Source organism: Neoarius graeffei, chromosome 13 (genome assembly GCF_027579695.1).
Source record: "Neoarius graeffei isolate fNeoGra1 chromosome 13, fNeoGra1.pri, whole genome shotgun sequence".
NCBI lineage: Eukaryota > Metazoa > Chordata > Actinopteri > Siluriformes > Ariidae > Neoarius > Neoarius graeffei.
Window position 1 is genome coordinate 47,788,236 of NC_083581.1, and position 26,747 is coordinate 47,814,982.

Consider the following 26,747-nt stretch of genomic DNA (forward strand, 5'->3'; position numbering starts at 1 on the left):
TATAAAACTGCACAAATTGTACCTGAGACTACAATTTAAAAAATAAAAAAGCAAAGGGTTGTCACAGCAAATATTGACATTGTTGAGTTTATTACCGTTTACTGCTCTTTATAGTATTTTTAATGTAGGGGCAGGGGCTGAATGGGAATGGGGGCTAATTTTCCACAGGGGGAAAAAAACATGCAACGTTTATTGCATAGTGTGCTCTTTGTTTTGTTTGTGTACCTCTGGACACAATGCTCCTCCTTCTGATGATTGGTAGACCTCAAAGGGGAAGAACCTTGTAACCAACTGCCAGTCACTGAAATGGTAATGAGCATGATTATCATCTCAAACATATTGGCCCCTGTAAAAATTGCTTGGAGCCTGCAGTAACATATATATTATAAATAAACTATGCTTATAAAGTTGCTTGATTATTTGTATTCACTTTTAAATTTGTTGTTTATAAGACTAGCTAGCTGTCACGTCCTCCTTCAGCTTGCAATTTAGCTGCATTTTAGCACAAAATGGTAGACACTGTTGACCTGGCATTTAAAAAAGTCTTTTAATGCTCACACTTATATCTCATCTCATTATCTCTAGCTGCTTTATCCTGTTCTACAGGGTCGCAGGCAAGCTGGAGCCTATCCCAGCTGACTACGGGCGAGAGGCGGGGTACACCCTGGACAAGTCGCCAGGTCATCACAGGGCTGACACATAGACACAGACAACCATTCACACTCACATTCACACCTACGGTCAATTTAGAGTCACCAGTTAACCTAACCTGCATGTCTTTGGACTGTGGGGGAAACCGGAGCACCCGGAGGAAACCCACACGGACACGGGGAGAACATGCAAACTCCACACAGAAAGGCCCTCGCCGGCCACGGGGATGGAACCCGGACCTTCTTGCTGTGAGGCGACAGCGCTAACCACTACACCACCGTGCCGCCTGCTCACACTTATATAAGAGACTAAAAATTAAGCAAAAAGGTAGACCAGTGTCCAAAATTTTCATTGTCAGGAATTAAGTCAGCAACCAGAAGAGGTCCTTTTATCTGTTTTGGTACAGTAAAATTGATTGGCTTTGGTGTGATAATGACAACCTGTCACTGAGCTTTTTGCTTTTTTTTTTAAGGAATCAAAAATAATTGGACAAATCAGCATAATTAAAATTAAGTGGTCATTTGTAATCATTTTGAGTTTTTGAGGATTTGACTAAATTTGATAGTCGAATAAGATTATACACTTCAGAATTCATCCTGCTGCTTTTGTCACATCAATAAATAAAGGGGAATCGGTTCCACTAGCAGCCATACATGTCCATGCCATTAGTTGAGGAGATGAGGTGGTATACTTCAGATCATGTGAAGTTCATTCCTTTCCACATTCTCTTCTACTTAATTTATCAAGTCTTTTTTTTATTGTTGACTTTCACATGCATGCCTGCCTTCTAAAGGATGTTTTTGATCTGGCCAATTGCTATGAAGGGTGTTTTCTTCACCAGGGATAGAATTCTTCTGTTCTTAAAACAAAAGTTGTTTCTCATGGTCTACTAGGCCTTTTGGTGTTCCTAGGCTCACCAGTGCATTCTCATCTCATCTCATCTCATCTCATCTCATTATCTGTAGCCGCTTTATCCTGTTCTACAGGGTTGCAGGCAAGCTGGAGCCTATCCCAGCTGACTACGGGCAAAAGGCGGGGTACACCCTGGACAAGTCGCCAGGTCATCACAGGGCTGACACATAGACACAGACAACCATTCACACTCACATTCACACCTACGCTCAATTTAGAGTCACCAGTTAACCTAACCTGCATGTCTTTGGACTGTGGGGGAAACCGGAACACCCGGAGGAAACCCACACGGACACGGGGAGAACATGCAAACTCTGCACAGAAAGGCCCTCGCCGGCCACGGGGCTCGAACCCGGACCTTCTTGCTGTGAGGCGACAGCACTAACCACACCACCATGCCACCCACCAGTGCATTCTTTCTTTCTTTAAAAATGTACCAAATTTTTGGTTTGGCCACAACTCATTTTTTCTATTTCTCTGGTGGGTTTGTTTTGTTTTTCACTGATTTTCAGCCTAGTGATGGCTTGCAAAATCATAATGGCTTGAAGTCATGACTTGGTATCAATGGCAGCAACAGCTCTTTGGACTTTATGTTGAGAGTTAATAGCAACAGATTCCAAATGCAAATGCCACACTCAAAATCAACTCTAGATATTTTATTTGTTTACTTGTAAGTGACATAATGGGGGAATAACACACCTGGCCATAGAACAGCTGAGCAGCCAATTGACCAATTACATTTGGTCCCTTAAAAAGGGGTCAATCACTTAAAAAAAGTGCTGGAATTGACATAAACACACCAACATAAATACAAGTTGCACTTTGAGCTCCTCTCATGGACAGCTGTGCAGGTGTCTTTTGTTTACAAGGTAACAGATTCGGAACTGAAAGAAGCCAAAGAAATATGTTGTCTGACAAGGTAGAGTAATATTACAGGATTTTACAAAAAATATGACAGCATGGTTTTATTTATTGTGACATCAGAGATGTACACTGACATCACAAAAAGAATAGCTGAAATACCTTGTTTGCATTTTCAGGCCATATATATTGTTTGTTAAGCATTTGAATGTGGACTATGTGTGTAATCAACATGATTATACATAATATACAGTGGGCAGTGTATACAACCTAACTGAGACCAGTGGCGGCTCCTGAATTTTTTTTCGGGGGGGGCAATTTTCCCCCGTTGTGTCTACACAGACCATAAATGTCCACAGGACTGAAGTAAATTGACCTAGGTAGCAAGTCAACTGTTCTACAGAATGCTCTGTAAATAGATTTTGTACTTCAAACTCCATGACCAGCAAGAATTTTACAGACTGTGCAACTTAAGGACAAACAGGAAAGTGCACTTACTGTAACAAAACATTGTAAATAGTTGGCTAACATAACAATAGCAGTTGAATAAATAGATGAGTGGATCTTTAGATCTTGCAATTACTGGTATTTACCAAGGATATTACCAAAGTGCTAACTCTCAGAGCAAAGTGTGGCAAATATAAAAATGCACATTGAAAACATCAAAAGTGAACGGATTCTGTGACTGTGTGTGTGAGTCACGAAGTCAACCAAACCCAGAAAAACACCACGGTGACTGGAGCCCTCAGTTTCGTCTTTGCCTCGTAGAGCTAACTCGAACACTCCACAAAATTTCACGCATTGGGTGAGCCGGTTTAATATGTGCCTGTTCTTGCTCACCTCATCGTTGTGGCGGTGAACTGCTAGCCTGTAGCCCTCATCCAGCTGTGTAGCGATGTTCACTCTCCCAAAAGCCGAAAATTTCAGGCAGCTGCCCATGTGAATCTTTGATGACTCATGGTTTTTTTTATTTTCTCCGACAAATGATGCATGTCCGAAACTCCAGTGACCGTCCAAGCAGTGTTGTCCGTGGAGCCACCTCCAGGGTGGAAAAGTAAGCAGGGGGAGCAGAAAACCGCTGAGGCGTCCTCGCAGCCAGCTCGCCAGGATTTGCGCTGGGACCATGTTGAAGTAAAACCTCGAGTATATGATTTCCCCCCCCTTGTCGAAATTTGTTTTATGTTTAGATTTGGTCGAGGGGGGTCCAGCTTGTTTTGTTGCCAATTTAGCTCGATTTGGTCGCTGACTAAATGGAACTTCTTTTAAGGACCGCACTGAATTGCTTTCCGCATCCATCTCACCTCAGAAACTGAGCGGATCGAACGCAACTTTGCCGCGCTTCGCAGTGACGTAAGCACGTTAGGGCAAGCCCCCCCAGAACCCATAGAGATTGCATTAAAGTGTCAGTCAGGAGAAAAAAAATATATTAACATGGGACTCTATCAGTGAACTCTTGGGCGATTTTCAGCGTGACTGAAATCGCCCCAAAAGGGGCGGTACTCTAGAAGCAAGACCACCCTGATTGGACAATGATACCCAGAGACAGATTAAAACGGTCTCGAGCAGCGCTGGTGAAAGTTTGTTTTAAAAAAAGGAAAAAAACTTTCTTTTTTTTCGTTTTGGCAGTGCGTCGCCCAATTGCCCTTATGCACCAGCTGCCCTTGACTGAGATAGGTTTGCAAAGTTGCAAGCTTTCAAGGCTTATTTGATGTGAGATTGACAAAGACTGACAAAGACATTTGGTGTGAGATTAATTAATTTATTTGCATGCTAGCCTGAGATGGGACTGAGGTTAGATGATTTTTGTCATCCAGAAAAACTACAAATCTCCGTGAGACAGGGATAACACAGATGAGGTTACAGCCTATGTTGTAATCTTTCAGAAATAACACTGGCAGGGATGTACACTCTGCTGTTGGATTGTCATTTGTGATTGTTTTCTTGATAGCTGTGACACAGATCACTACTTATGTCTTGAAGCAAACATGCATGCTCGGACATATATAAGGGGACAGCCATGGCCTGAAGAAGCAGCCTTGGGTCCAAAGGGTTGCTGGTTTGATTCCCAGGGCCGGCAAGAAAAACGTGAGGGGAGTTGGGTGAATGAAAAGCACTTTCCCCTCCCTCTTTATCCATGGCTGAAGTGCCCTTGAGCAAGGCACCTAACCCCCAACTGCTCCCTGGGCGCTGTAGTATAGCTGCCCACTGCTCTGGGTATGTGTATGTGCTCATTGCTCACTTGTGTGTGCATGTGTGTGTTCACTGCTTCAGATGGGCTAAATGCAGAGGAGGAATTTCACTGTGCTTGAGTGTACATGTGACATGAAAAATTTATTTAATTTTTACCCCTATGCTACAAGTCAAAGTTTGCACACATCTCTGAATAGAAGCATGCTAAACTACCATAAGCAGAACCATACAAACACAGACATATCTAATGCTGGGGGATGCTGCTGGACAAAGAACAGCTAGTCAACCTAAACTTGGGTGGCAAGCTAGCCAACAAAGCTAGACAGCAACTGATGCAATCGCAATTATTACCAGTATTGATGTCCGAGTGTTAACTAGCAAGTTTGCTAACATCACCTCAAAATGTAGCTAGCAGCTACATTTGGGCTGACTTGGCTTATGATCAAAAGCTAGCAAGTCGACAACTTTGCTAACACCGCCAAACATCAAGCAAGTGCAACAACACAACATATAGCAAGGCAGCTAATATAATATTATTTACTAGTTCAACATTACGAAGCCCAGCTCAGTGTCTGTCTTTCACTCTTAGCTCACAGCAATAAGTGAAATCCAGTCCAAGGTTTACTCTTGTCCAGTGTCTTGGTTGGTCACTCTCTCTTTTTCTCTTCCTGGTTTCCTCTGACAGCATCTTCTTTGGCCTTTTCACCTCAGCTGCCATGATGTCCATACTGAGAATACCGATTTAGCTTATTTTTATGGGTAGTGCTGCTGGCTGATTTTGGAAGCTGGCTGGGGTACCATAAAGCTTGTATGCAATTCTCACCGTGCCGTAAAGCATTTTCGGGGAGGTCTCAGGGACGCCCCATCAGAGTTACATAGTGCTATAACTAGCAAACCAGGCATGGGCTCAGAATGGAAGGCAAGCCATTCACCATATTACAAGTTAATGTACCATCAAAATGAATTTGAAGCTGATATTTTAAGGTAAAATTCCTACCTAGCGTTGCTTTAAATCAAAAAAATTAAATAAGCATTTATTTTGGAAATAAAATCCACTAATAACAATCTTTTAGTAAGCACAGGGTTTGAAACTATCATGTGCCCCACTGTATGAATATAGTTTAGTCTTATATAGACAATGCCGTCTACGATTATCGGCACCCCTTGTAAAGATTAGTAAAAAGGGTGAGAAAAAATCTACCTTTTGTTGAAGTCGCTTCATCTCATACTAAAAACATGAGAAAAATCTAGTCCCTCATCAAGAAAATCCCTCATCAAGAAAAATCTATTTGCAACAAAATACATGCCACCACAAAATTATATATATATATATATATATATATATATATATATATATATATATATATATAAAATTTTGTGGTGGCATGTATTTTGTTGCAAATAGATTATACATGAAAACATGTATAAAAACATGTAGAAAACATGTATAAAACATGTTTGTGTGTATAAAAAAATAGACTAAACTATATTCATTGTAGTACATGTGGGGCATATGATAGTTTCAATATATATTAGACATATTATATATTTTGGCCCTTGTGCTGCCAAAATAGCTCTGACCCATGGAGGCATGGACTCCACAAGACCTCTGAAGGTGTGCTGTGGTATCTGGCACCAAGATGTTAGCAGCAAAGTCCTTTGAGTTTTGAGTGATTCAATCCTTTGAGTCCTGTCAGTTGCGAGGTGTGGACTTGTTTGTCCAGCACATCCCACAGATGCTGAATCAGTTTGAGACCTGGGGAGTTTGGAGGCCAAGTTAACACCATGAACTCTTTGTTACATTCCTCAAACCATTCCTGAGCAATTTTTGCAGTGTGGCAGGGCACATTATCCTGCTGAAAGAGGCCACTGCCATTAGGGAATGCATCAGTAGTAAGATAGGTGGTAAGAGTTTGGACACACCTACTCATTCATAGGTTTTTTTCTGTATTTTGACTATTTTCTACTTTGTAGAACAATACTCAAGAAAACAAAACTATGAAATAACATATGGAACATGTATGGACTTATATGGTCAACAAAAATGTGCTAAAGTTTCATATCTTAGATTCTTCAAAGTAGCCACCATTTACCTTGATGACACTTTGCACACTATTGGCATTATCTTAACCAGCTTCATGAGGTAATCACCTGGAAAGGTTTCCAATTAACAGCTGTGTCTCGGCAAAAGTTCATTAGTGTAATTTCTTACCTTCTTTATGTGTTTAAGATCAAACAGTAAATAGTAAATAATAAAAATACAGTAAATAAGCCTATCTGACAACTGTAGTAATCCATATTTGTCAAGAACCGCTCAATTAAGTAAAGAGAAACGACATCCATCATTACTTTAAGACATGAAGTGTCTTTTAATTAATAAAAATAAAGAAAAAACCTTTAATTAGAAGGCGTGTCCAAACTTTAGACCGGTACTGTATTTGGATTCAAACTTCATTCCTTTCATGGCAAAACCCTACAGTATCATATTGGTTAGCAATGCACAATACTTATATATTTATATAAATAAATGCAAGCTTCCAATACAAACTACAAGCCAACATCTTTTTTAAAAGAAATCACTGTTCACACTTTTCTCTAATTTTATCTAACACATATAAAATGTTTAAAAATGCTAAAATTAAATAAAACTTTACCTCATTGTCAGTCATCTAAAATTATCAATATCCTGAATATTATAACTTAATTTCTTATTTTCTCCTTGAATGTCAAATAACATCATGTGTTTTTCAATATAACTGAAATGGCAGACTTCAGGCATCATTTCAAAACCTCCTTTTTTTTTTTACTGTCACAAATGAATGCAAATAAGCCACTACAGATACAATTACACACACATGAGAGAGATGGGAAACCAAAAAAAGAGACAAAATTCAACCACTAACCACACTCTATTGCTATTACTTTGTTCCCTTCTTCAAATAAAATTTTATTTAGCGATTTTTAACAGTGGACATTCTCACAAGGCAGTGCTACAGAAATCTGGATTTAGATTTATCCCTAAAGACCAAGCCAGAGGTGAAAATAGCAATGAAAAATTCCCTTATTCCTTGCCTCTGCTCCCTCTCGGGTTGTACAGTGCAGTGTTTGGCCCCAGACTTCCCTGACTTTCAAACCCCAGACCAACCCCAATCCCCAACCCCCCCACTACCTCACCCCGACCCTGGCCACTGAGCTATGTGGAAGAAGGCGACTGATCTGAGTGCAGGTGGGTGAGACTCCTTTCCTGTGCTCCCCAGGCTCTCACTCCTCCAGTGGTGGCCATAGCAAATGCAGGGCATCTTCGTCCTCTTCTCCACCCACTCTCGCTCCTCTTCTTCCTCTGCGGCCCCCAGGGGCCTTTAGCCTGCCTCTGGCATGGGGCTCATCAGAAAATCAAGATGTGGAACAGGACACAGAGCCCTCACCCTCTGAGGTAAGTGTTTGGAGCAGCACAAACACTTTATTCAATGTCTTTAGAGGTCCCTTTCACTATTCTTCACTAATACTCTCTGTCTTTATGTTGCATTCATATCTAAAATTAAACTGTATCTTCTCTTCCTCATCTTTGTTTCCTAACCCTTATAAAATATGCCTGAATATCACTCCACATATTACTAGGCACTGAAACTGCACATTCACTGTACTATTGCACAAGTCATTCTTAGCCTGAAGGAAACACTAGTCGATCTACTAGAGCATGTGAAAGGGTGCAGATAAGCAGAGGGGACAGGTGATTGTGGGAACCAATAGTGTTGGACAATGAGAGAGGCAGAAAGCTTTTCTGTTTCCTTCTACTAGTCCAGGAAATTGCATTTTCCCTATGTGTGTGAAGGTGGCATTTGGTTTCATAGGACCTCCCTTCCCAAGATGCCACACCATGTCTTTGAATAAGCCATCTGTTTGGTTAGAGTATAATGTGTGTTGGTCTTTTTTTTTTTTACGAAGTAGAGGGTTTTATGGAGAGAGAGAGAAAGAGACAGAAAGTAAGAGAAAAAATAGGTAGCTCTAAGGATAGGTCAGACCTACATACATTTAGAGAGAGAGAGTGAAAAACAAAGTGTATCTTTAATATCACCATCCTCTGATATTCACACACCTCTTCAAAATCAAATACTATGTACTCTCTGGTGTCTAATGAGACCGTATAAACTATATCTCTAACACACTAAGGAACTCACTGTGCCCCTCAAAGAGATTACTTTTGCATGTGTCTTTGGTTGTCTTGCTTAACTTTTTTTTTTTTTGTTCAAGAAACTGTTTTTCATTTTTCTGTTTCCTTTTTGCATATTTGACATCAGTCTGCATGCATTAGGAGTAAACGCCACTATACAGGTTATGTATCTATCAGATGGCTTTAACAATGTGTGCATGTATTCTTACAGGAAGAACTGCAAGATGAAGAAGATAGTGCAAGTAACACTGAAGGTATTTGTGTGTGTGTGTGTGTGTGTGTGTGTGTGTGTGTGTGTGTGTGTGTGTGTGTGTGTGTGTGCAGATGAGCTGTTCTGGTCTCTCTTACATTATCTGGCCTTTTTCCATGCATGTATATTATTTATTCCATAACTAAGACCAGGTCCTTGTGTGTGTGTTCTCATTTTTTCTCTTTTTTTCTCTCTCCATCAGGCAGTAGCCAGGCTCCTGTAGAGGTGGATCAGATGGCAAAGGAGCAGCATGGTGTGCGTGTGGCACAAGCGCTGGCCTGCTCTCTGTGCAAGCAACTGTTTAGCAGCCTGCTCCAGCTGAGGCAGCATGAGTCCTGCCACACATTCTCCTTAATGCAGCTTTCTGTGGACTGCTTTGAGTCGCGGCATCCTCCCAGTGCCCGCTACCGGTGCTCACACTGCCCGGCCAGCTTCACACTCAAGTCCAATGCTGACCGCCATGAGAAGACAATTCACTTCAAGTGCAAGCTCCTACAGTGTACCTACTGCCTCAAGCACTTTCGTGACCGCACCGATCTCAATCGTCACCTGGCGTCAGTTCACTCAAGAGAGCGTGGCTATGCATGCCCATCCTGCTCTCGTACCTTTGCAACACAGAAAAACCTGGTCACACATGTCAGGCTCTGCTTACAAGTGGATGCTCCTTCTAACAAGCCACTTTCCAGTCCCCATAACAGAGACTAACTCTGCCCTTTTTCATTTGCCACCCAAATTATTATTTTAGTCTGTAAGCTATAATGAAGACAGCAAAGCATCGTCATCATCTATGCAGGGGTCCTTTTTGGCAAGAGCAGTGAGATTTTGTACAAGCTCTGTACCAAATACATACCAGTCATGTACAAAAGTAACATTTTTGTACAAATTTTAATTTGTGAATTAAAGTCTATATTTCATATTTTCAAGGCTTTTTATATGATTACTGTACATGCACATGCACCATCTGTATAAGGACAGTTTACTATGCAAAGACAAAGTTGTGATAAGTACCTTATTTTATGGCCATGTATATGGTTTTGGGCAATTTATACTGTGAAAACAGTATTTGTACTATAGAAATAAGTACAAGTACTCTCGTTGTTTCACTTTGTTCTCAAACTTTCATCCTACTCACTTTGCCTCTCTTAAAGCAAAACAAGTTTCTGCCTCAGTAGTTCTACCTCTTAGGGTGCATCTAAGGGATTCTCACAGATTTGTGCAAAATAGATGATCTTCAAACCTCTTAAACTCTATGGATCTTAGCCATAAACTAAACTGTACTTATGTGTGAATTTTGTTTTGTTTGTTTTTGTAGTAGTCATTCCAGCTCATTGTTAACAGTAGATAGTGATGGGGAATGTTAATTAATATATATTGCTTTCTTAGGGTATTGTCTTTGGATATTGCTTTAATGCACAGCTTTCTTAGGTTAGGATGGCTGGTGATTAAATATTTGTAGTCATTAGCATGAGGCTATCAACAAGTCACTGATAAACCAAGCATGCCTGGAAGTCATCTTTTGCAAAGTACCATAGGTGAGCGTCCTAGTGAGAGGAAGGTCACTAAGCAGACAAGGCTTTTACAAGGAGCCGCCGACTAGCAGGTTGCAGTTGATCTTGAGAAAGCTTTACAGTTTCCGGTCCATCACTAATGAAAGACCAGACTTGACTATATGGTCGGACTCTGCAAGGAGCGTAGTACTTGTCGAACTTACCGTTCCATGGGAAGAAGCATTCGAACGTAAGAAAGCTAGATACGAGGATCTTCGAGTCACCTGTATCAAGAATAGCTGGAGATGTTCAGTGTGGCCTGTAGAGGTCGGCTGTCGTGGTTTTGTGGGTCGTTCTATGATAACGTTCTTGTCTTACCTCGGCCTTGGTAGCCGTAAACTGAAATTAGCGAAAAAACGCCTGCAGGCAGCAGTGGAACAAGGGTCTAGTTGGATATGGGCAAAAGCCCGTAAGAGGAATGCAACAGATCACTAATAACCAAGAGTTTCCCTCCGGGGATTAATAAAGTAATTCTGATTCTGAGATCAACTATAACCTAGTAAACTACTTAACCATCTTAGACACCCCCCGGTGGCGTTAAGCTGCTGGTGGTGCCAGGGATGGCAGTATTAACCATCTTAGACACCCCCCAGTAATATTAAGCTGCTGGTGGCGCCAGGGATGGCAGTACCGCCTTAGCCATCGAAACTGTGATCATCCCTGGGTGTCGTGCAGCAGAAGGCTGTATGATTTGAACTTTGTAGTCATTAGGCTGCAGAGAAAAAAATAGTTGGTAATCATTGCTTAATCCAAATTTATTATCAATACCACAGATTCCTAAACTTTTTCGGCAGTTGACCTCAAATGTCAGTTATAAATATTTTGCAACCTCAAGCCTTCACCACACTACTTTTTTTTCACATTATTTACAATTTCAGACTCCTGTAACATTTTGAACACTTTACCCATATATTAATGGCATCATAATGTAAGTGACTAAAAACCAAACAAATATTCCTTGAACTGGCCTACCAGTCTAGTGAGTAGGGTAAGCTTGCATTTCTTGACACAGCTTTACAAAAAGCGTGTTTGAAAAGGCGGATCTCTTTCCACTGGCATGTTCAGTTTCAAAAAATAGATGAAGAACCAAACATAATGACCTTATTGACATCAGAAAATAAAAATGGAAAACTCTGACCTTATATTCATGTATTTGCTAATCCAGAAATTCCAGAAGGCTGATACACAAAACAAACGTTTCAGTAGGTTTTTAAAATTAAAACACTAACCACAATAGGAATAAGTTAATAAATGTCTAGAATAGTACATAGGTATGAGATTTGAGACCTAACATTAGTTTGTTTAGTGGATATCAAGGGATGTGTAAATTTGTTCATTTTATTTCTGAGTTCTTACTGCTCACCAGTGCTGCGTGTCAGGATAATGAAAAGGCTAAAATAGTTCACGTTTCATTTAAATGTCTTGATTGAATGCAACTGTCAGTAACATTTCAAAATACAAAACGAGTTTTCATAGAGTGATATTTCTAATATTAATTTGTAAAGTAAATTTTAAAAAGAGGGGATTGTGACTTTCTCTTGCGACCCCCATTTCTCCACATGGATCGCATGACCAGTCATGTTTGAAGACAATTTTTGTGTTCCCTGAATACTTAGAAGTATTTAGATATGATTTTCAGTTAAGATATCCCAATATAATATATGCAGTATGATTTTTATATATATATATATATATATATATATATATATATATATATATAGGGGCGGCACGGTGGTGTAGTGGTTAGCGCTGTCGCCTCACAGCAAGAAGGTCCTGGGTTCGAGCCCCGTGGCCGGCGAGGGCCTTTCTGTGTGGAGTTTGCATGTTCTCCCCGTGTCCGCGTGGGTTTCCTCCGGGTGCTCCGGTTTCCCCCACAGTCCAAAGACATGCAGGTTAGGTTAACTGGTGACTCTAAATTGAGCGTAGGTGTGAGTGTGAATGGTTGTCTGTGTCTATGTGTCAGCCCTGTGATGACCTGCCGACTTGTCCAGGGTGTACCCCGCCCTTTGCCCGTAGTCAGCTGGGATAGGCTCCAGCTTGCCTGCGACCCTGTAGAAGGATAAAGCGGCTAGAGATAATGAGAATGGGATATATATATATATATATATATATATATATATACACAGTATATATATCGCCAAAAGTATGGACACCTGACTATCACACCCTTCCCTAAACTGTTGCCACAAAATTGGAAGCCTACAGTTTCTAGCATATCTTTGCATGCTGTAGCTTTAAGATTTCCCTGTACTGGAACTAAGGGCCCTAGCCCAAACCTGTTCCAGCATGACAGTGCCTTTATTTGCCAAGGTTTTTGTAGAAGAACTTGAGTGGCTTGCACAGAGCCCTGACCTCAACCCCATTGAATACCCTTGGTATGAATTGGAATGCTGACTGCATGCCAGGTCTTCTCGCCCAACATCAATACCTGACTTCATTAATTCTTTAGTGGCTGAATGGGCACAAATCCCCAAAGCCACATTCCAAAATATAATATAAAGCCTTCCCAGGTGAGGGGAGGCTGTTATAGCAAGCAAAGTGGGGACAAACTCTGTGTTCCCACATGTGATTGTGACGTCCACATACTTTGGCCATATCGTGTACATATTCTACACAAGATACATTATACAGACATACACAGTTGTTGAATGGCAGTTTTGGGATGACAGGAAATGAAATGCATTTTGTAATTGCATATTCATGTGAGCCAGTTCTGCATTTAGAGCTACTCTTTTTCCAAATAATTTCTAAGAAATGATTTAAGACTACATGCACTGTATGTGTAGTCATTTACTTTGGATAAGTCACTGGATCTAAAACCATATTAACAAAGCCAGACCTATCTGTATGCAAAACCCAATTACAAGCAGCCATCTACTGCTTGATCAAGCCCGTTATATCCAGGATTATTTGTCAGGAAGTCTACAGAATACAGTTAAATACAGTATAAGCTCTAATCTGTCCTACAGTCATGGTTAAGTCAAGTTCTTCCCCTTGCTCTCAATAATTTGGTCACGTTGTGTGGTTATGCGTCGTGTGTTTTGTGTGAAAACTTTACTTTCATGATTTACATGAGTATTTTGATATATTTCTTCCATGTTTGACATAAATGTGATAAAGCATGTGGGTACTGTTGACTTGTGCTAGACCAGTTGTCATGTACTCGGTGTTTTAACTATTATTATTAAAAAAGGAAAACGGGAGTATCACTTGAACCGGGAGCGAAATGGCTGCCTGAAAATGTGCTCCACGTTAAAACTAAACATTTTTATTTTTATTTTACTTCAATTTACACTTTCAGAAGGGTCCCTGATTTATGTGATTATGTCACTGTGACACTTTAGGGGGTTGGGAGACTAAAGAGATGGAGACAGGTGGGTTACTTTGACTGTCGCTTTATTCACTTTACTTTCAACTTTCCCTTTTCATTTGTTTTATTGCTTCACAGTCTCACTTGGAGGCACACACAAGCGCGCACACAGCCACATACACAAACAGCTCTCTGCTGGATCTTGAATTCTTTCTCTCCCCTCTTGGCTCTTTCTCCTCTTTTAAGCCCTCAGTCATCACTGCAACAGAACACACACACTCTTTCTCTCTCTCTCTCTCATCAGTCCCAGGTGTAATTGCTTTGCCACTCACCTCCCACGGCCTTGCACTCCATTCACAATCTGATGCTTGACCATGCCTCCACCTCCACAGTCAGATTTTCAGAATGACAAAGACTTCCTGACTTTTTCATTAATATGCTCTCAGAAAAACAAGGAAAAGAAAAAGCCTAGTCGGCTAGCCAGTGATGTCAGGGAAGATGCTAACAGTGATGCCTGTCTGTAATCTAGCATGGCAATTATATTAGCCAAAATCAGTTTGCTCTTGTTTGGATGGCATTTTTAACCTTGAGACTTCTCTTTCGAGCCTGACTGAAAGCGTTGCAGACACTGGGAATCGAATAAGTAAAGCTGAATGGCAAATCTCTACCAACAAGGATACGGCTAACTCTCAAGCAAATCAAATGTGCTAGCTACACTATACAAGAAAGTAGACCAGTTACAGGTCAAAGTCATCAACTTAGTAAACCATGATCATCGTAAAAATTGGAGAATTGTGGGTTTATCTAAAGATGCTGAAGGAAGCACCCCACTTACAGTATCTGATTTGCTAGGAATTGAAAGGGCCTACAGATCACTCATTTCCCCACAAAGCTCCAGTGCTGCCCAATGCTTATTTGATTCTGCCATGGCCATCTCAGTTCCCTGACCTGAACCCCATTGAAAATCTGTGGGGTGAGCTGAAGAGGAGAGAGCACAAGAGAGGGCCTAGGACTCTGGATGATCTGGAGAGATTATGTAAAGATGAATGGTCTCCGATGCCCTGCTCTGTTTTCTCCAACCTTATAAAATGTTATAGGAGAGACTCAGTGCTGTTTTAGTGGCAGAGGGAGGTTGTACAAAGTATTAAATGCAAGGGTGCCAATAATAGGGGCACATGTGTTTTTGTTGAAAATAATTATTTCTTGATGAGGGATTTGTTTTTCTCTGAATAAATGTATTTAAATTAAAGGTTGGATTTTCTTCTTTAGCATGAGATTACATTAATGCCATTAAGCAGACGCTCTTATCCAGCACAACATACCCAGAGCAGCCTGGGGAGCAGTTGGTGGTTAGGTGTCTTGCTCAAGGGCATTTCAGCCATTCCTGATGGTCCAGGGACTCAAACTAGCAACCTTCTGGCCCCAAAGCTACTTCTCTAACCATTCGGCCATGGCTTCCCCATGAAGCTACGTCACCAAAAGGTGGATTTTTTCTAACCATTTTTACTAATCTTTACAAGGGGTGCAAATATGGAATCTGTTTTTCCATACACTTAAGACAAAGCACCCTATTGGACTAGCATGATAGTCAGCATTCACTCACCTCTTTTGTGATCAAATGGGACATTTTTCAGGCACTTTAAGGGGTCACATTATTACTTACACATCTTTACAGACAAAAATACGAGCGCAAAAAAGGAAAGTGCCAGAAGTTGAGGTTGCTTGTTTCGAGCAAAAATAAAACAAACACCAATCAAACAAAAATGGAACTTAGTAAAAATGCAAAATGAAAACTTAATACAGAATATACAAATCATGCAAAAAAGTCTTCTCATCTCATTATCTCTAGCCGCTTTATCCTGTTCTACAGGGTCGCAGGCAAGCTGGAGCCTATCCCAGCTGACTACGGGCGAAAGGCGGGGTACACCCTGGACAAGTCGCCAGGTCATCACAGGGCTGACACATAGACACAGACAACCATTCACACTCACATTCACACCTACGGTCAATTTAGAGTCACCAGTTAACCTAACCTGCATGTCTTTGGACTGTGGGGGAAACCGGAGCACCCGGAGGAAACCCACGCGGACACGGGGAGAACATGCAAACTCCGCACAGAAAGGCCCTCGCCGGCTACAGGGCTCGAACCCGGACCTTCTTGCTGCGAGGCGACAGCGCTAACCGCTACACCACCGTGCCGCCAAAAAGTCTTCTCTTTCTTTCCAAACTGAAGTATTACAAATTTGGAAGTAAATCAAGCCATTTCCTATCATACCAGTTGAAATCAGTGCAAAATGAATGCTATATTAAGGCAATAGAACATATGGCCCTCTTTTGATTATTTGGGTTGCAGTACTATGCACAATACTATTGTTGCTTCTTTGCGCTTTGCCAAACTTTCTGGCTTAGATGATGGCATATCATCTTATTTAGCTGTGGTCTTTCACCCCTGCTGAGGTATGGCTCTTAAATCAATGCCTTCTTTTAAATCACCAGGCTGGGTGTATATCCTTTAGCATTCTCTAAAGCTTTTTGTCCTGAACTAAGTCTCAGACTCTTGCCTGCTATCAGTGATATGGCAAAATACAACACAATTCCCAAGACATGGAAAATGGCTTCTGTTGGTTTGCTTTTAAAATCCCTATCGGCTGAGTAGTTTACTTAATGTAGATTTTTCAAGATCATTGTGAAAATACTGGCCCATAGATTGGGAGCTTTGCCTTTTTGTTTAATTAAACCAGACTAGACTGGTCTTGTTAATTCAAAGTGCAGATCAGATGACTTACACTGTATTTTTAATATTGTAGATTATCTAAAAGGGCTTAAGTTCCAGTAAGTATTGTATCATTATATGCTGAAAATGTGATAGGGTGGAGTGGAGATTTTTATTTGCTGTTCTAGAAAACATCAATTTGGGCACGCATTTCATCAAATTCTAATATTCTAATATATTCTAATCCTCAGGCCTCCATCAGTAAAAATAGTCTTGTTTTCTGACAAAACTTTAATTGGCATGGATTGCCACCAAGGGTGTCCTCTGTCACCTCTGTTATCTACTTTAGCAATAGAACTGCTGGCTGAATCCATCAGATCAAATACCAATATATGAGGTGCAACAGTGAGTAAGGAAGATCATTATATTTCTCTATATGCTGATGATGTATTGCTGTGTTTGACAAATCCACCTCAATCCTGCCTGTTTTAGATGTGATTTCACAGTACAATTAACTTTCAGCTGCAAAATGAATTTACATGAATCTATGACGATGTGTTTAAACATCACTCCCAATCCAATATTTAAATCTCCTTTTATTTAGCTGACACTGGTTTTAAATATCTTGGAATATATTTTACCCCTAACTTCAAACAGTATGTTCAGGGAAAATTATCCATATTTGATGAAAAAAGAGTAAGATTTTGTCAATTGGTCTGCTCTACCTTAATTTTTAGATAGAAAGAACACTGTGAAAATGAACATACTTCTCTGTTTGAACTATTTGTTTCAAACTCTTCCCTGCAAATTATCTTGTTTTTAAAAGGCTCAATATCTGCATCTCAAGGTATATCTGGAACAATTTTTTTTAAAAAAAGCTCCTCGCACTGTTCAAACCTAAAGATTTGGGTGGAACATTTTTACCACATATGCATCTTTACTATTGGTCTGCAAAAGCGTATGATGAGTTGGTTTCAGAGTAGACATGATTTATTATGGACTGCTATGGAATCCTTTGAATGTCAACCAAGATTGTTTGGTTCTCTCCCCTTTATCCAAGATTTTCACAAGATCCAATCGATTTATGACAACTATTTAGTCACAAACACATTATTTGCTTGGAGAGATATAAGTATCCCAACCAACCTATTTCTATGGTCCCCAGTTGACCTTGTTTTTTTTTTAAAAATTGTCTGGTGTCATGTTACGGTTGTTCTGTAATCGAGTGCCAAATTGGAGGTGTCTCATCTCATCATCTTTAGCCGCTTTATCCTGTTCTACAGGGTCGCAGGCAAGCTGGAGCCTATCCCAGCTGACTACGGGCGAAAGGCGGGGTACACCCTGGACAAGTCGCCAGGTCATCGCAGGGCTGACACATGGACACAGACAACCATTCACACTCACATTCAGAGGTTTCTCATTTTGCTGCAAAACAAATCTACCTACAGGTACAAATAAAGTAACCTGACCTAATCCAGATTTTCCTCTGCAGGTTAGGAACATTGTCCTCTTAGCGTGGCTGTTGAAAGAAATCTCAAACTTTTCACATTTGTTTACTGATAATGCCTTCACATCATTTGGTCAACTGAAAGATCTTTTTGACAAATAATGAATTTTACTTTTTGTTTTACAACTAAGGCATTTCTTTGAGTCCCTAAGGAAAGAGGATAAAATACTTTTCAAACTTACCAATATTGAGTAGCAGCTGATATTACAAAGGTAATATGAAGGGCAAGATTTCACACAGAATTCTGTCAAGTAGGAACATTTCATCTCATGTGTTGAGGGTATGTTGGGAATGTGATCTAGCGTTATCTTTTAGTGATTATGACTGGCTTTACATATGTGACCAGGCTTTCCCAAAGTGTAGTTCTGTGATTTTACATGAACAACATTTTTTATTTATTCATAGAATTTACTTAACCCCGGTCCATCTTCAGAAAATATTCCCCAACACCTCTAATTTGTGCTTCAAGCATAAGGTTGATATAGGCTCTGTCATGTATATGTTTTGGAATTGTGGCAAGATCCAAACCTTTTGGAAATGGGTTTCTGTAACGATACAAAATATATAAGGATTTAAGATGTCTCCCAGTGTTTATTTGTTGAATTCCTGGTAACTCCAATGCTGAAACTATCTATTCCACTAAATATCCTGTAGAACAGGATAAAGCGGCTACAGATAATGAGATGAGAATATTCTTACTGACCTGGCTAAAAACTGTATATTATTATTATTATTATTATTATTATTATTATTAAGCTTGAAGTGCCATTGGTTAAGATTTGGCTTACACAAGTAGCTACTTCACTGCCCTGAGAAAAATTAACACATGACTTGCATCAAAAATCTGCTAGATTTTAGAAGATCTTTATACCTTAATGGTTATACTTGGAAATGGTGATGTATTTAATGCAGTAAGTGTTTATACAGTAGTTTGATGCCTTAATTGTTGTCCTGTTTTGGCTATGTAGTCTTTTTTACACTCTCTCTCTCTCTCTCTCTCTCTCTCTCTCTCAAGCTTCTTCTTTCCTACTCCTTCCTATATGTTCTGCCTAGTTCCTGTATGTGGAATTGAGTTTATAGACTTGATGAACAGTGAGTGTCATTGTAAAAACCTGATAATAAAAAAATGTAAAAAGGAAAACAGAATATGAACTTTTGTGAAGGCTCCCAAGACTCAGGGGAAAAGCTTTATTATCTCTCTATAATGTGTATCTCTAACTGAATGCCTGTGCAAGATACCATTTAGAGATCTTATTAAAGGTCATATAGTATTTGATGTAGCAATCACTGCTATTTTTCTTGATTTAAGAATGAAACGTATTTTCATTCTGAATACAGATTCAGAATAAAGTTTTTTAGTAAGTCTGTGCATAATTGGATTCAATAATCTTTCTTGTAAAGCTTCAGCAAAACCATTATTTCTGTTTCTTCGTAACATACAGTTAAAGTACAGTTTGTACTTATGTACTTATGTATTATGTAGAGCTTGTGTTTTGCATTGCACTATTGTACGGAGATCTAGTTCGAGTCCCACTGATGCCACGGCCATCTGTAGCCAGGAGCCCAAGAGCTCATATGAGCTCATGCCCAGGAAAGTGGGTAGATAGCGCGTTCCTCAGAGTGTGTTATACTGCCCCCTAATGTTGCATAAGCATAAGCAGCAGTTCGAAAAAATGTGGTTGGCTGGTGTCATGTGCCCTCCCTGGTTGGTAGCTGCCTTGTGATGGGGAGACCTGTCTGGTGGGTGGGAATTAGTCATATTTAATTGAAGGGGGTCCAAAAAAATAATTAATAAATAAAAACAATGTGGCTCGTGCTGTGGTGGTTGCAAGAGAAACTTGAAGACCGGGTTTGTGAGCTAAGGTAAAGGGAGCTTAGCAGAGATAGTTTCCTTAATGTTTCTTATAACGGGGAGAGCGTTCATACTAATAAAACAAAAATATTTTCAGTTACTGAGCATCAAATGGTATGGTTATACTAAAAGCATGTGGACACTTGACACTTACGTTTGTTGAGAATCGCATTCATAATTGGTTCCCTATTTGCTGCTATAACAGCTTCCACTCTTCTAGGAAGACTTTCCACTATATTTTGGAACTGTGTGTGACTTTGTGGATTTATGCGCATTCAGCCACAAAGGCATTAGTGAGGTCAGGCACTTATGTGAAGATATGGCATGCAGCATTCCAAGTCACCCCAAAAGTGTTCAGTGCATTGAGGTCAGGGTTCTGTGCAGGCCAGTCAAGTTCTTCCATACCAATCTTGGCAAATGATGTCTTTATTGACCTCACTTTGTGCACAGGAACACTGACATGATGGAACAGGTTTGGGCTTAGTCCCTTAGTTCCAGTAAAGGAAAATCCTAATGCTGCAGTATACAAAGACATTCTAGACAATTATGTGCTTTCAACTTCTTTGGAAGACTGATATAATGGTGTGATGGTCAGGTGTCTACATACTTTTGGCCATATAGTGGCCATATATACCGTAAGTCTTTGGGACATTTGGGTCACTGTTGCTTGTAGAGTTCCTAGTTTCACTGACATGCTCTTCTAAGTTTAATGCATATTAATTCTATATTAGGGACCACTGCTTCATCCCAGTCTTGATATAATTTGTTCTTTTATGTGGCCGAAATAAAATAGTAAACCAGAGTAATGCTGTAAAATTGGGCCTACGTGAAGTGACTTCTGTCAATTAGCTTGCATCCAATTGATAAAACTTACCCTAATGAATTCTCATGCCTCCTTTACACCATCTCTCAATGTTTCTCTTTTTCCTTTCTGCAGTCAACGACTTCACGGTTATCAGGAAGAAGTTCAAGTGTCCATACTGCAGCTTCTCAGCCATGCACCAGTGCATCCTGAAGAGGCACATGCGCTCTCACACAGGCGAGAGGCCCTACCCATGTGAAATCTGTGGCAAGAAGTTCACCCGCCGCGAGCACATGAAAAGGCATACACTGGTGTGTTGACAGTAGTGCAGTGTGGTAGGAAAGCCAGCAGGGGACAGCACTGCCAAGTGTACAGATTCACACATGGAAAACGTACATTTATTAAGTAGGCATAAGTATGCTTTTATCCAGGTCACTGAAAAATGAGTCAGGATATTATTACAGTATACAGCTGTCGAAGAGCTGACAGTGATGCATGTGGCGCAGACGTTCATTCATCTGACTAGAAATAAGTGCAAGATGCTTACAGAAATAATAGAAAGAGCAAGATACAGCTGTAGTATAGCTGCCCACTGCTTTGTGTGTGTGTGTGTGTGTGTTCACTGCTTCAGATGGGTTAAATGCAGAGGTTAAATTTCACTGTGTGCTTAAGTCTGTGCTTGAGTGTACGTGTTACAAATAAAGGCTTCTTGGCTTCTACATGGGGTGCGAACTTCACAGAGCTTCGCAAAATATAGTGCAAAATAATTAAGGCAACCATAAGCACCAAAGTTTGTTGGTCACATCAAAGAAAACACCTAGATATTCAAAAGGAGTATCAGCATTCAAGTAATTATCAGCATAACAGTGCTCTAAGAGTAGGTTTGTTTGTCGTCATAGAAGCAAATATGTTTGAGGTTCAGGTTTAAGATCGTCATTATAATGGGCATTTGAGTATTTTTCTGCCAACACTGAAAAGTTTTGAATGAAAGAACTGACTCAGAATTGGTAAAATTATGTTTTGTGTCACTTTCTGTTTCCTGTTTAGAATATTTTAAAGCGTTTTACCAACTTGTGCTGGTGGAATGTTCTTGCACGATGGGCACAATAAAGAAAAATAGCCTATGGCTTAATATACAGTATATAATAACTGCGGAGTGGTTTTTATTTTGTATGATTGTTTACTGAGGCGGCACGGTGGTGTAGTGGTTAGCGCTGTCGCCTCACAGCAAGAAGGTCCTGGGTTCGAGCCCCAGGGCCGGCGAGGGCCTTTCTGTGTGGAGTTTGCATGTTCTCCCCGTGTCCGTGTGGGTTTCCTCCGGGTGCTCCGGTTTCCCCCACAGTCCAAAGACATGCAGGTTAGGTTAACTGGTGACTCTAAATTGACCGTAGGTGTGAATGGTTGTCTATGTGTCAGCCCTGTGATGACCTGGCGACTTGTCCAGGGTGTACCCTGCCTTTCACCCGTAGTCAGCTGGGATAGGCTCCAGCTTGCCTGCGACCCTGTAGAAGGATAAAGCGGCTAGAGATAATGAGATGAGATGAGAATGAGATTGTTTACTGAAATTACCACCCTGTGCAAAGGGGAAATATGTATTTAAATAAGCGAGATAAGTATTTCAGCTTTTCTCTGTTCCCCTCTGTTTCTGATTCTCATGTTTATCTAAGTGTGGTTAAGCAAGGATGCCAGAGAAATTATGCCGCAGAAATGTAAGGAGCATTTGGGAATCAGTTATGTAAATATCCTTATATGTAATCAGTAGTGATGTTGACTGCTTGGTTGCCTGCCTGTCAGTTTTGGCCTTTAAAAACTGTAGCTATCCTTGTTTCTGTTATTTATCCCTCCTTTAATGACAAAAAATAGGTTAGCTGTTTTTGCTAATGATCATTAGGTTGCAAAGTCAAATTCCGAGAATGATTAGAGTTCCACAGTTGTGCAAGGCCCTCCATAGGTGCTGTACAATGGCTGACCTTATGGGGGATAAATAAAGTTAATACAATTAATATATTCTGGGTTTTTTTTTCCCCAGGTGCACAGTAAGGATAAAAAGTATGTATGTAAGGTCTGCAGTCGGGTCTTCATGTCAGCTGCCAGTGTAGGCATCAAACATGGTTCTCGTCGCCATGGTGTTTGTACAGAGTGCTCAGGTCGTGGTATGGCTGCCCTGCTGGACCACAACGGCGAGGAGGAAGAGCTCCTCTATCCTGGCAATCACCGTTTCCCTGATGAGGGTGAAGAAGAGATGATCCCAGAAGCGGAGCTGATGGAGGAAGCAGGAGAAGAAGGAGAGGGCACAAAATGGCCTGGTGACTCAGGTATGGCACAGCGCAATGAACGCATTACAGATGATGCCAAGGAGGAGAGTGATTCAGTGCAAGAGGTTGAGACCAGGGCAGGCAGTGATAAAGAATTTGCATGGATTTCCTAGTTGTGCACCAGGAGTCCAGTCCATCCTGACGCACCTTCTGATAGGCGTGTGCCAGTCTGAAGTGCCAGAGTTAGATCTCTGTGTTCAAAGGGAGCCACACGCACGCATACCAATCCTCGAGATGAAGATTTGGCGGCCAAATGAGAGAAGAGAATCCTCTCTTCATGCTGCAATGTTTGTCTGAGCCAGTGTTTGCTTCATCTTCTTCCTTCTTTCATCCTAAGGACCAGATGAGTTGGGATGTTGGTGTTTTATATAATTTATTTATGACCAGAGAGAATAAAAGTGTCTTGGATGTTGCTGTTAATCAATCAAACTGTGTTGATGGCTTGGAGAAACAAAGCATATGACTTACGCAGTCACCACTGGCTGCTGTCTTAACTATTCCAAATCTGGGTATGTCCAATGACTTTCAGCAGTTTTGAGCACATTGTTTTCTGCAAACAAAAGCTGCCACAGACTTGCACTTTAAATATTGACTGTTGTGTCAAATCCTTGTTTTTGTGGTTTACATTTTTATTCCAATTTACAAATATGGTGACCGCTCCTACCTTTAAATATACAGTTCCTCAAGACTGTTATATATTTGTGCAGAGTTTGCTGATTATAATGTATGTTTTTTAAATATTTTCTTTCTTTGCCAATTATGTTTTCTTAAATCACGTGCACATAAAAACAGGAATGCGTATATTTGAAGATTTTGTGTTTATAAAAGACAATGGATAGAAAAGAGAACACTATGCAGAAATGAATTTGTCAGCTGTAGTTCTAGTTTCTCCTTCAAGGAAGTGAGAGAGAGAGAGAGAGAGAGAGAGAGAAAGGGGTTATGGTTGATATTTGAATTAATTGTAATATTACTTTTTTTTTTATCTTTAATATTTCCATATAACTTGCATTCCATGTCTCTTAGTCAGGGGAAAGGCTTGATTTATTTAGAGAATATCCAGTGAGAGGTGGGTGATTGTGTGTCTGAGTTAATGTCTGAATGTATATGCACATGTGTGAGTTATATAGGACCTAAGGTTGTGGCATTGTTGAATATGTGAAGCCACTTAAACTATTCATAAGTCTTTACTGCTATTGATCATTTTTAAACTTTCTCAAAATTGTCACTCATTAGTTTATTGTATTTTACTTTTTTAATTCTTGTACTGAATTTCACCTTCTGCCTCTGGAATCTTGAAACCTCTGTAATTTGACAGGGAGAGCCATGCCTTCCTCAAAAGTATTTGTTACATCTGGACTCAGAAATGTATGCATTGGTTTGTTTGTTTGTTGTTTATTCATGGATCACACGAGATGTTTGATCTTCTGTGATGTTTCTTTTTAATATCTCTTCTTTTTTCCATTCCTCTTTAAGACTGTTTTTCTTCTTCAATGATTGGTGTCTAGTTTGTTAAAAACACCAAACTGTGTAAAAGGTTTGTTTTGAAATTACCTTAAATCTGGTGCATGCTTTAAGTGAATTTTGGCTGGGTTTTTTAAAATAGGTTATTTATTAAGCCTATGATTACTCATCTATTTAGATATTTCCACCCTTCTGTTTGTCTCTAGTTTCAAGAGCACAAACAGTAAAAACGTGTAATTTTTTTTATGTATGACACCGATTTGTGAATGTCTGTTTTCATTGTTTGTGTGTTCTTGCTATGAGTACTTATTATTATTATTATTATTATTATTATTATTGATGTTGTTTGTGTTGTTGTTATTATTATTATCGTTGTCATTAAGTGCTGGATGCTAAGCTTTATTGGGAATTTCATTTAGCTATTTGTTTTCTCTTGGACGAGAGCATAAACTCTCAGATTTGCCTTGTTTGTGGGCAGTCTACTGTGTGGCTTTTTATGATGAGTGCCAGTTGCATTTCTACTTGATATTTTAAATGACTTTTCTTTTTTTTTCCATGAGAACAGAAACCTGCAGCTTGGCTAATCTTTTTTTTAGAGAAAGATATATACTGCACATGTTTCTTTATTTTACTGACATACACTAAAGTAATGAATATTATGCCAAAAAAAACTTATCTAGTATACTTTGTATACATTACATGAAGTGCTTTTATTTCAACAGTGTGCAGGTGTGAAGCTTTGAATAATGTTTTTCTTTGTTAACTTATCTTATTTTTCACTAACTCTAGTATGCACAGATATTTGGTGTCATTATATAAAATAAAGGGTGTTCTAAGATTCCTTAAGATGAGTTTAGCTTTAAAAATGTTGCCCTTAGAGATCTGCTCAGAGTTTCATTCATATGCGCTACTGTATGTTTTCACCTTGGACATAGAGGTCTAAGACATGGCACTGGATTGGGAATTATGGGAAATGTACATTTAAGTGAGAATTAAAATACATTGTTTGGACCTTAAGTCCCATCTAATTAACTCCAAGACTGGGATATTTGCTTGGTTTTCTTTGTTTAATTTATTGTGATCCTCACCTTTAAATAAAATGTAAAACATCTTTTTAAATTAATAGAAGGAAATTGGATGACATCATTTCGATCTGGTTTTTAATCAGGATACTTCTCAAATGTGCCTAAATGTATTTGTGTGTGTGTGTGTGTGTGTGTGTGTGTGTGTGTGTGTGTGTGTGTACAGAGTGTCCCAAAAATCTCAATATGTAGGGGATGGTTGGACCAATAGTTTCCGGGTTCTTGTGTTGGTTGTCTTGGTCCCGTTGAGTGGCCTCAGAGATCCCCAGAGCTCAGCTCGCTTTATTTTACCTGTGGGGGCATGTGAAGGCTTGGAGTACCACAAAAAGACACAGGGCAAAGATCATTTAAAGGAACGCATTTGAAGTGCAATTACATGCATAGCACCAGATGTGGTAAGATGAGTTCATCATGAGTGGGAGAGATGATTCCATGTGTGTTTACAAAGAAATGGCAATCATGTAGAGAATGTTTTATAAATAAAATTACATTTTGCTAAAACGTGTTAATATTTGCCCGATGTATGGAGAGTTTTGGGACATTGTGTGTGTGTGGGTGTGTGTGTGGGTGAGTGGGTGTGGGTGGGTGTGTGTGTGTGTGCGCACATAAAAGTATAAAAGGTATGCTTTGTATGAACTCAACTTATAACTTCTATTTTATGGTGTGAGCCTTATTTTCTATTGTATAACATTTCAAGGGATAGTTTCTGTAGAAATCACAAAGGTTGTATAATTTGGTGTTGTGTATGTTTCTGACGCATTGCTTTGACTTTTCTGCTCATGACTGTTCACCTGTATTTGTCTATAAAGTTAAGTTTAATGTGGGACAAATCAGTCCTGATGAAAAAACCGCAATCTGTTTGGGTACATGTCTAAATGAAAAAAGTATGAAGCCATAAGTAAACTTTAGATTCAATTTAAGGTTCATACTGTTCTTGTTTCTTTTCACACACACACACACACACACACACACATTTTTTTTATTTGCTTGAATGAAACAATTTAAATAAAACAAGGTAATTTCAAAAACCTTATTATTAAAGTGTCAGTCCTCTTTTCAATAGGACAAAACTGAGCTCATAATATATAAAATAAAACCAGGAAAAAGATTAACAAATATATTG

At 39.7% G+C, this 26,747-nt stretch overlaps 1 protein-coding gene across 7 annotated transcripts in view; it reads left to right on the top strand.

Moving 5' to 3' along the window:
- The window catches only part of zbtb46 (zinc finger and BTB domain containing 46), a 187,848-nt gene extending 161,304 nt beyond the window's left edge, over nucleotides 1-26,544 (top strand). For 6 of the 7 annotated variants that reach the window (XM_060937917.1, XM_060937918.1, XM_060937916.1 and 3 more), the window contains 3 exons: nucleotides 7,872-8,047; nucleotides 8,997-9,039; nucleotides 9,238-9,903. In XM_060937917.1, the coding sequence (XP_060793900.1) occupies nucleotides 7,872-8,047; nucleotides 8,997-9,039; nucleotides 9,238-9,740 (722 nt within the window). In that variant the 3' untranslated portion in view covers nucleotides 9,741-9,903. Of the gene's footprint in view, nucleotides 1-7,871; nucleotides 8,048-8,996; nucleotides 9,040-9,237; nucleotides 9,904-20,901; nucleotides 21,078-22,795 lie in introns of those variants that run through there. The other variant, XM_060937920.1, reaches the window with a different exon arrangement.
- Nucleotides 26,545-26,747: the final 203 nt, after the last annotated feature.